Source organism: Arabidopsis lyrata, assembly GCF_000004255.2.
Source record: "Arabidopsis lyrata subsp. lyrata unplaced genomic scaffold ARALYscaffold_3, whole genome shotgun sequence".
Taxonomy (NCBI): Eukaryota; Viridiplantae; Streptophyta; class Magnoliopsida; order Brassicales; family Brassicaceae; genus Arabidopsis; species Arabidopsis lyrata.
The window spans coordinates 6039211-6049165 of NW_003302553.1; the positions used below are offsets into that span (position 1 = coordinate 6039211).

The 9955-nt window shown below is 38.3% G+C and overlaps 3 protein-coding genes across 5 annotated transcripts; 2 read left to right on the plus strand and 1 right to left on the minus strand.

Annotated features, from left to right (window-relative positions):
* Positions 1-255: 255 nt before the first annotated feature.
* Positions 256-2810, plus strand: LOC110230512 (peroxisomal (S)-2-hydroxy-acid oxidase GLO2). Of its 2 annotated transcripts, XM_021033759.1 has the most exons (12): positions 256-366; positions 474-626; positions 714-838; positions 966-1012; positions 1119-1196; positions 1276-1400; positions 1505-1571; positions 1691-1753; positions 1853-1922; positions 2014-2114; positions 2189-2293; positions 2378-2810. In XM_021033759.1, exons 2-12 carry the CDS (start codon positions 490-492, stop codon positions 2561-2563), a joined length of 1104 nt encoding a protein of 367 aa, XP_020889418.1. In that variant the 5' UTR covers positions 256-366; positions 474-489; the 3' UTR covers positions 2564-2810. The 2 variants fall into 2 exon arrangements, with proteins under 2 accessions (XP_020889418.1, XP_020889419.1); XM_021033760.1 differs by lacking the exon at positions 256-366 and having other exon boundaries at positions 515-630.
* Positions 2811-3340: 530 nt separating this feature from the next.
* LOC9321110 (peroxisomal (S)-2-hydroxy-acid oxidase GLO1) lies at positions 3341-5911 on the plus strand. Of its 2 annotated transcripts, XM_021033757.1 has the most exons (12): positions 3341-3447; positions 3583-3735; positions 3822-3946; positions 4047-4093; positions 4239-4316; positions 4398-4522; positions 4596-4662; positions 4790-4852; positions 4934-5003; positions 5093-5193; positions 5279-5383; positions 5469-5911. In XM_021033757.1, the coding sequence occupies exons 2-12, from the start codon at positions 3599-3601 to the stop codon at positions 5652-5654; spliced, it is 1104 nt and encodes a 367-aa protein (XP_020889416.1). In that variant the 5' UTR covers positions 3341-3447; positions 3583-3598; the 3' UTR covers positions 5655-5911. The 2 variants fall into 2 exon arrangements, with proteins under 2 accessions (XP_020889416.1, XP_020889417.1); XM_021033758.1 differs by lacking the exon at positions 3341-3447 and having other exon boundaries at positions 3624-3739.
* A 10-nt stretch (positions 5912-5921) lies between these two features.
* Positions 5922-6634, minus strand: LOC9318946. The gene is made up of 2 exons (XM_002884998.2): positions 6274-6634; positions 5922-6172 (listed from the first exon to the last, which is right to left on the minus strand). Exons 1-2 carry the CDS (start codon positions 6433-6435, stop codon positions 6104-6106), a joined length of 231 nt encoding a protein of 76 aa, XP_002885044.1. The 5' UTR covers positions 6436-6634; the 3' UTR covers positions 5922-6103.
* Positions 6635-9955: the final 3321 nt, after the last annotated feature.

The window sequence follows — 9955 nt, forward strand, 5'->3', positions numbered from 1 at the left end:
ATGTTTCGTCAGGCCCATAGTTTCGGACCTTGCACACTCGTCTATTGGAAATGAAAATAATTAAATTTTTCCTCGAGATTGTGAACGATGATAATATGAAAGAAAATGTAAGGAACACACAAGTAGCTTGTGGATTAGACACAACCCATCTGATCTTTGTCCGTATCTCCTCAACCATTCTTCACCTCCAACTTCTCATCCATATTAGTATAATCCAACTTGCCAATAATTTTTTCTAACTGTTACAGATTACTACATCAACAAAATTTTAAATATTTAACAAAGGATAAGAGTTAGATATATGTGATATAAGCTTTCCTTAGCAGTCACACTTTTCCTCTCTCGAGAGAGAGTTTTCAATCAAAGGTGTGTAAGATTCTGTGTTTACGATCAAACAGAGACACTGCGTCTGTGTTCTCGAGATTAGAATCACAACCGATAACTAACTCAGGGCTTTCTGGTTCTTTTGACAGAGTCACACTTGGGAAGATGGAGATCACTAACGTTACCGAGTATGATGCAATCGCAAAGCAGAAGTTGCCTAAGATGGCATACGACTACTATGCATCTGGTGCAGAAGATCAATGGACTCTTCAAGAGAACAGAAACGCTTTTGCAAGGATCCTGTGAGTTTTTCTCTTCTTAATAAGATAAGATACACTTTTTGTTATTGGTTTTCACAAGATAGATACCTTGGGATGATGTTTTAACAGCTTTCGGCCTCGGATTTTGATTGATGTGAGCAAAATTGATATGGCGACTACCGTCTTGGGGTTCAAGATCTCGATGCCGATCATGGTTGCTCCTACTGCCTTTCAAAAGATGGCTCACCCTGATGGTAAAAGACTTTAGCTTTTCCCTGAAACATTTTATAGAAACTGAGTCATTTCTAGAGAGTGAAAAAACTTGCTTTAGTATCACTAGAGACAAAGACTAAGGCTTACTCATTTGGGAAACTAATGCAGGGGAATATGCTACGGCTAGAGCTGCGTCTGCTGCTGGAACCATCATGGTATGTTATATTGAAAGGAAGATTTTTAAGTGTTAGAGCTGCTTAATCCACAATCCATGCATAACCATGTCTCTGGTTTGTGTTCTTTTCTTCCATGATGTTTCAGACACTATCTTCATGGGCTACTTCCAGTGTTGAAGAAGTTGCTTCCACAGGGCCAGGAATCCGATTCTTCCAGCTCTATGTAAGTCGCTTGATGAACAATCCTGATATACCTGGTCACACTTGATGGTTCACACTAACCTTATGATTGTTCCGAGTAGGTATACAAGAACAGGAAGGTGGTTGAGCAGCTCGTGAGAAGAGCCGAGAAAGCTGGGTTCAAAGCCATTGCTCTCACTGTAGACACACCAAGGCTAGGTCGCAGAGAGTCTGATATCAAGAACAGGTAAAGCTGCATCAATTGAAATGTGATAAGAGTTGGTTAGACTCGAACATGCAATCATATAGCATAAAAATTATAGATTAATGATGTGTGTTCTTCTACTACAGATTCACTTTGCCTCCAAACTTGACATTGAAGAACTTTGAAGGTCTTGACCTTGGAAAGATGGACGAGGCAAGCATCGATCAGATAGTATCCATTGCTTTAGTCTGGCAATGATCCATTTAAAAAACAAGTTATAAAGCATACGGTGTTGTTTCCTGATTATGTTCTTGTTATGTTTCCACCTACAGGCCAATGACTCTGGCTTGGCTTCATATGTTGCTGGTCAAATTGACCGTACCTTGAGCTGGAAGGTAAGCAAACATAACAAATTATCAGAGAGCACAGCAGAACCGAGTAGTTGAAAACAGAAATATGATTCAGATTGCTCTAACTTTCATCTACACGAACAGGATATCCAGTGGCTCCAAACAATCACCAACTTGCCAATTCTTGTCAAGGGTGTTATTACAGGAGAGGATGGTGAGTTACCATCTGACAAACAAATGTTTTACAACAACTCTAGTTTCATAAGAAATACCTGACAAGGTCAACTATTATTTTCCTCGTGCAGCAAGGATAGCGATTCAAGCTGGAGCAGCAGGGATCATTGTGTCAAACCATGGAGCTCGCCAGCTTGATTATGTCCCAGCAACAATCTCAGCCCTTGAAGAGGTAGATCATTCTCGACTACAAACATTAATTTGTGCTTATGTACAAAAACCTTAGCTCTATTCTCTTGTGTTCAGGTTGTCAAAGCGACACAAGGACGAGTTCCTGTCTTCTTGGATGGTGGTGTTCGACGTGGCACTGATGTCTTCAAGGCACTTGCACTTGGAGCCTCTGGAATATTTGTAAGCATCATATCATATATCCATTTACCAAAAAGCTTCTGAAAACCATTGACAGTAAATAACACAAAATGCTCTCAATCTCAGATTGGAAGACCAGTTGTATTCGCACTAGCTGCTGAAGGAGAAGCTGGAGTCAGAAAGGTGCTTCAAATGTTGCGTGATGAGTTCGAGCTAACCATGGCACTAAGTGGGTGCCGGTCACTCAGTGAAATCACCCGTAACCACATTGTCACGGAATGGGACACTCCACGCCATCTGCCCAGGTTATAGAGAAGAAAAAAACACAAAAACCAGAGAACAGCAACAACACAGAGCATGTAATGGCTAAAAATTATTCATATTCTGATTGATCACTTTGCTTATACTTTGCTATATTTATCTCAAAAACACTTGTTTCTCCCTATATCGGATCACAAAGAAAACATGCCTAGAGATTCTCTGTAATGCTATTTGGCTACTTTTACCTTTCATTTTGTTCTTCTTGCTTGTACAATAGATGTTGTTGATTTCTACACTACCGATGAATACTAAAATCTGGTTCCCGGAAAACTAGCATAGTCAGAAAAATCTTACATTGCACCTAACTTCCACAATCTTTATATCAATAGATAAACCAAAAAAAAAAAACTTCCACAATCCACAATCTACAAACTTCAAATCTGTGAATCCCAAAACAGCAGCCAAAATCTCACAGAAACTAGCCACCAAAAAAGCACAAAACATTGGGCTTACGAATCCGTGAGTCCCATATTGGCTCTGCTAGCATCGAAAGGCCCAATAGAATTAGGCTCACGAATTCAGAACTCTTGGATGGATTTATTCACTTTTTTCAAACAAAGAAAAACAATTGGTTTACGAATTATTTATTTTTTCGTCGAGATTAAGAACACGATAATATGTAAGAAAAATCTAAGATACACACAATCCATTTGATTTTTGTCCCTATCTCCTCGACCATTCTTCACCTCCAGCTTCTCATCCATATTGTTTCTTTCCATTGCCAACATTTTTTCAATCTGTTAAAAAAATTCACAAGCCAATTATTCCATCACAAATATTTAACCTTTAACCAAATATAAACGTTGAGATATATAATAAAGCATTTCCTTACCACTCACACTCTTCATCTCTCCCGAGAGCTCTATTCCATCAAGGTGTGTGCGATTCTCTGTTAATACGAAAACAAAAACCAGATTGTTTTGTGTTCTGGAGACTGAGAATCGTAGCTATGACTATGTCTGAATATCACAACTAATAACTAACTCTGGGCTTTTTTGCTCTTTTGACAGAGAGACACTTCAGAAGATGGAGATCACTAACGTTACCGAATATGACGCAATCGCAAAGCAGAAGTTGCCTAAGATGGTTTACGACTACTATGCGTCTGGTGCAGAGGACCAATGGACTCTTCAAGAGAACAGAAACGCTTTCGCAAGGATCCTGTAAGTTTTTCTTTTCTTAAGACAAGATATACTATTGTTATTGGTTTTTACAAGCGGTGTGATGCATACCTTGGGCTGTTTAATAGCTTTCGGCCTCGGATTCTGATTGATGTGAGCAAGATTGACATGACAACCACCGTCTTGGGGTTCAAGATCTCGATGCCCATCATGGTTGCTCCTACTGCCATGCAAAAGATGGCTCACCCTGATGGTAAATACTGAGTTATGTAGAGAGTGAAAACATGCCTTAGTATCGCTAGAGACAAAGACTATAAGGCTTGTTCTAATGACTTTGTTCGAAACTGATGTAGGGGAATATGCTACAGCTAGAGCTGCATCTGCAGCTGGAACTATCATGGTATGTTCTTATATCATACGAAATATATCATCCAAAGCAAGATTTCTTATAACCTTTTTGGTTTTCGGTGTTTGGAGCTTTTAAATCCTTGGCCCATGCATACCCATGTCTCTGGTTTATGTTATTTTCTTCCATGATGTTTCAGACACTATCTTCATGGGCTACTTCCAGCGTTGAAGAGGTTGCTTCCACAGGGCCAGGGATCCGATTCTTCCAGCTCTATGTAAGCTATCTCCATAGCTTGTTGTATATCCTGAAAAACCCGGTCACAGTTGATGGTTCACACGCTATGATCGTGGAGTAGGTATACAAGAACAGGAATGTGGTTGAGCAGCTCGTGAGAAGAGCTGAGAGGGCTGGGTTCAAAGCCATTGCTCTCACTGTAGATACCCCACGGCTAGGCCGCAGAGAGTCTGATATCAAGAACAGGTTAAGCCAAGTCATTTACTGGATTTTAATATGCAAACAAATAGCTAAAAAGTATAACATTCTTCTACTACAGATTCACTTTGCCTCCTAACTTGACATTGAAGAACTTTGAAGGTCTTGACCTCGGAAAGATGGACGAGGTAAGCATCCATCAGACACTATCTAGCACTTCAGTCTGAATATGATCTCACAAGACAAGTCTTACCGCAGACTTGTTATGTTTATGTGTCCTAAGTGTTCCTGAGCTTGTTATGTTTACTCCTGCAGGCCAATGACTCTGGCTTGGCTTCATATGTTGCTGGTCAAATTGACCGTACCTTAAGCTGGAAGGTAAACAGAGTAGTTTAAAAGATAAACAACTTAAATCAGAAACTTGATTTTTGACTGTTGTCACTTCATTCACACGAACAGGATGTCCAGTGGCTCCAGACAATCACCAAATTGCCGATTCTTGTCAAGGGTGTTCTTACAGGAGAGGATGGTTAGTTACCATCTGACTAACAAATGTCTGCTTCACTTAAGTTCATTAGAAAACACCTAACCACGTCAACTATAATTATCCTCTTTCAGCAAGGATAGCGATTCAAGCCGGTGCAGCCGGAATCATTGTGTCAAACCATGGAGCTCGCCAGCTTGACTATGTCCCAGCAACAATCTCAGCCCTTGAAGAGGTAGATCATTCAAGAGTACAAATGACAACGTGTGTTAACAAGTGCTTTTTATCTGACAATTTCAGATCTGTTCTCCTGTGTTCAGGTTGTCAAAGCGACACAAGGAAGAATTCCTGTCTTCTTGGATGGTGGTGTTCGACGTGGCACTGATGTCTTCAAGGCACTAGCACTTGGAGCCTCCGGGATATTTGTAAGCATCGTATTCTCGTTAACCAGATAGCTGCTTGAAACCATTGAATTAATAACACATTATTTTTATTCCCTCTCAATCTCAGATTGGAAGACCAGTGGTATTCTCATTGGCTGCTGAAGGAGAGGCTGGAGTCAGAAAGGTGCTTCAAATGCTACGTGATGAGTTCGAGCTGACCATGGCACTGAGTGGGTGCCGGTCTCTGAAGGAGATATCCCGTAACCACATTACCACCGAATGGGACACTCCACGTCCTTCGGCCAGGTTATAGAGAGCAAAAAACAACAACAACAACAACAAGCAGAGAACAGCAGCAACACAGAACCAAACTATTGGCTAAACTTATTCATACTCTAATTGGTACTTGGCTTCTACTCTGCTATCTATCTCAAGACTTGTTTCTCCCTCTATCAAATCACAACAATCCAAGCCTAGATAATGCTATCTGGCTACTTCTTTCTTAATTCCATTCTTATTGCTAAATTCCATGTATTTACATCCACACAAATCAGTATCTTGTGATTCCCAGATGATACGGTGAACTGAAGCATTCGAACACGAACGCTTTATTACTCAAAAGACAAACGAAGGAGAATTACATTGACCTATTGAGTAAACTGACATGTACAAGAAAAGAAAGATAAGCGTTCATTGCCGTATACAAGCACACACGTCCTACAGAAACATGAGCTTCACCCAAATCATTCAAAACAAATTCTTTTAGAACGGCCAGATGTCAGATCGACCGGGTTTCTCCACAAGAATCCGATTATACTCCGGCCTCGACGTCTGCAAAAAGAAAGACGCAAATCAACATGAGAAAAATGCGATCCGGAGTCGAAATCGAGCTGATTCAAAAGAATTTAGCCACGAAACTCAGATGAATTTACCAGATCTTTGAAGATGATGTAGGTTATAAGTATGAAGAGCACAAACAAGATCTCAAACTCAGCCAATCGGAAGAAATAGAATACTGAGTCAACAAACCGGGTCAGAAGAGAGTCATCTCTCCTCATACCTACTCGATTCGTTCCAGCACGTCGCCCGATCATCCTCGAAAAATTCCTCCCGCCGGTAATGATCACAGACCACCGTCGCTTCTCGTTTGCTCTCTCCCAAATCTTACCAGCGAGTTTGTTATCCGTCGACGAGTAAGAAAAGATATTTGCTTTTTATCACTAAAGCCTTTTACAATAATTTGGGCCATTATTTTTATAAGGCTAGATTTAATCAAAGCCCAATACGAGAGGATCAAATGATGCGTTAGTTGATTTCTGTGTGTTGGGCCTGGATATTCGTCGTATGACCCGAAGATCTATATTGTGTGTGGGCTCTCTTTCTTCGTGGGCTTGTTTCACTGGCCAGGTTGGTTGAGTACGAATCCTGATCAGAAGTTGTAGTCCCCAATATGTCGGCCGATGGATGTAGCACATCTTTTGCTTCTCTCTTTGTTTCTCTTGACCTTATCAGATTTTCCATTTTGGTTTCAAACTCCAAGTGGGTCCTTAAAAGAAGCATCCTTATCATGTCATTAAAGAGATGAGAAGAGAATGTTAAAGAGAGAAGATATGTTCTTTTTCTTCTTCTTAACCAGTGAGTGCCCTATGAGACTGGGCTTGTGGTACGTTGACGGTCACGTGGTCGTGTCCTTCTCTGGCCTTCAAAACTTCTAATACGTCCAGAAGTTTATGCGCGTGGCTGATTATGACATTTCATCCCTTTCGGGAATATGACGATGATGAAAGCAAATTGAAGTTAAAGTTAAATCTCAAAAGAAAATAAAGATAGAGAAAAAAAAGAAAATTGGTAATGCTTTATCCATTTCGTGGCTTTCAATCATGTGCTAAGTTTTCATATCATCATCTTAATTAAGCGGTCCATGGTGACTTGCCTCCAGACAGATTTTTCTTTGTCGCGATATTGCAAGATATGGAACCTGATTAATACTTTATTGTAATAACTTGCGACCTGTATTTAAAATGTCCTGGATAAAGTTTTCAAACATGTCGTACATCTCTGGATATCCAAATTTTATTACCAAAGTTTTTGGTACATTATTATTGCTTGTGCCAAATTATATATATAGATCAGTATGCTTTTTTAGTATTTGAATTCATTGGAAATTGCGTGCTTACAAAAGGGTGTTTTTTTTTTCGGTAACCAAAAGATTTCGAGTTTTAGGTTTTTAATCCCCTCAAAACAGAGATCATAGTATAGGCCTGGGCATAATTAATACCCGAACCCGAAAAACCAAACCGAACCCGACCCGAAAAATCCGACCCGAACCCGAACCCGAAGTTTTAAAATACCCGAACGGGTTCTAAACTTCACAACCCGAAAATCCGAACCCATACCCGACCCGAACTCGAACCCGAACAAGTACCCGAACATACCCAAAATATAAGTACATAGTTATAATATATTAGTAATATTTATACTTGTAATAACCTAAGTGCCTAAATTATTCGGATGTTAAAATATTTTCGGGTGTTTTAGCTACTTTGGGTTAGATATGGGTTAAAATACTTGGGTTTTTTAGATTTTTTGAGTATTTTTCAATACTTTGCATAGAATCGGATACAAAATTTCTAATATTTGGATACTTCGGGTAAACCCGAATCCGAACCCAAAATATCCGATCCGAATCCGACCCGAACCCGAAGTTTTAAAATACCCGAACGGGTCTTAGTTTTCTAAACCCGAAAAACCTGAACCCGAAAAACCCGACCCGAATATCCGAACGCCCGGGCCTATCATAGTAGGTTAGTTAGTCACGTCCCTAATAGCAAGACTCGAACTTAAGACTAGGCCTGGGCATAAAACCCGAAATCCGAAAACCGATCCGAAACCGATCCGAAAAATCCAGAACCGAATCCGAACCGAATAGTCACAAAATCCGAATGGATAATGAATTCTCCTATCCGAATTACCCGAACCGAACCCGATCCGAACCGAAAACCGAAAGGATATCCGAAAACCGGAAATAAAAATTATATATCCAAAAATATTAGTTATATTTAGTTGTAATTTTATAGCAAATAACAAAAATATCCTAAATATCCTAGATTTCGGAAAAATTTTAGTTATATTTGTTAAAATTATACATATTTTTGCAAAATTTAACCAAATTTTAGTAAGATTAAACCAATTTTTATTAACATTGAACTATTTTTAAGTTTTTTTTTCCCAAAAACCGATCCGAATCCGACACCTATCCGAACCGAAAGCGAACCGATGACTCATAAAATCCGAACGGATAATAAATTCTCCTACCCAAATTATCCGAATCCGAATATATCCGAACCGAAACCGAACCGAAAAATCATTAAATCCGAACGGATAATAAACTCTCATTCCCGAATTATCCGAATCCGAATATATCCGATCCGAATCCGATTTGAAATCCGAATGCCCATGCCTGCTTAAGACTTTAAAACGTATTTTCGTTGGAAGGTTATTCTAGTACATCAATATAGCTAGTGAAGATGGGTTTTGTAGAGTTATTCAGGCGTGTCTCTCGTAAAGATTTTACGATTTTTGGTGTTTCGGTTCATAAATAATAGTAACATGTACAGTTTAATATGAGTTTAATATGGTTTTGATTTATATTCGGATTTTAATCCAATATATATTTAATTTCCAAAAAATAGGTTTTATGTAGAATGATTTTCTTTTGGTTTTTGCATGGTTCATTTCAAATTCGATTTTTTGAATATAGAAATAATGACTCTATTTAAACTATATTAAGATTAGAACACATATTTCCGTTTCACAATTATTTTTAATTATTAATTCGATAAAATTATATAGCAGCTAGTCAGCTACTAATAAAAAGGATAATGGGTAGCCTCCTAATCAGTGTATGTGTAATATTCACGTAAACATTGAAAGATTATATAATTTTTTTAAAAAAAAACTTACAAAGAAAAGATTGTAGTACTATAGTCGTCAAAAAAAAAAAGATATACTGGTACATTAATACTATTAAATAAACATCATGTATCAAAGACATGATTGGCCTGTCTTAACGCTGAAAGGTCGACCTCCACACAACACAAATCCCCCCAGCTGTTTAATGCTGGTGGTTTCTTTCTGGGGAGCTTTACATTATATAATATCTATAAATAATGTATATATTCAGCATCAAATATTCATTCAAATGAATCGATTATTCTATGAAAAAGGATGATATCCAAGTAAAATTCGAATATATGTTATTGGATCTATGAGACTAATATATATGGTAGTTACTAGCTAGTTAGTTAGGATATTGTGTATATTATGCTAAAGTTTTGGAGGTGTAAGTAATGTGGCTTGCATTATTGGCGTTTTATCTTTTCATAATATATGAGGCACGATTATAGTGGTATACATCATCTTGTTCGTCACTCTCCTCCAATCCTTCACATTTTAAAAGCAACAAAAAAAAAAAAAAAAAAAAAAAAGCAACAATGAATTTTAAATTTTATATTCTATTGTGTTGCAAATAATCATTATCGCTTTTATCCACAACAACGATCTTATGCCAATGTATGAACTATGAACACGTGCCCCAGTCAAGATAGAGTAATA

Coding starts and splice junctions, on each gene's coding strand:
- LOC110230512 (XM_021033759.1), top strand. CDS start 490: ATGGAGATCACTAACGTTACCGAGTATGATGCAATCGCAAAGCAGAAG. Junction 1,197..1,275: donor TCCGATTCTTCCAGCTCTAT/GTAAGTCGCTTG, acceptor TGTTCCGAGTAG/GTATACAAGAACAGGAAGGT. Junction 1,401..1,504: donor GAGTCTGATATCAAGAACAG/GTAAAGCTGCAT, acceptor CTTCTACTACAG/ATTCACTTTGCCTCCAAACT.
- LOC9321110 (XM_021033757.1), top strand. CDS start 3,599: ATGGAGATCACTAACGTTACCGAATATGACGCAATCGCAAAGCAGAAG. Junction 4,853..4,933: donor ACCGTACCTTAAGCTGGAAG/GTAAACAGAGTA, acceptor TCACACGAACAG/GATGTCCAGTGGCTCCAGAC. Junction 5,004..5,092: donor TGTTCTTACAGGAGAGGATG/GTTAGTTACCAT, acceptor ATCCTCTTTCAG/CAAGGATAGCGATTCAAGCC.
- LOC9318946 (XM_002884998.2), bottom strand. CDS start 6,435: ATGATCGGGCGACGTGCTGGAACGAATCGAGTAGGTATGAGGAGAGAT. Junction 6,173..6,273: donor ACATCATCTTCAAAGATCTG/GTAAATTCATCT, acceptor TTCTTTTTGCAG/ACGTCGAGGCCGGAGTATAA.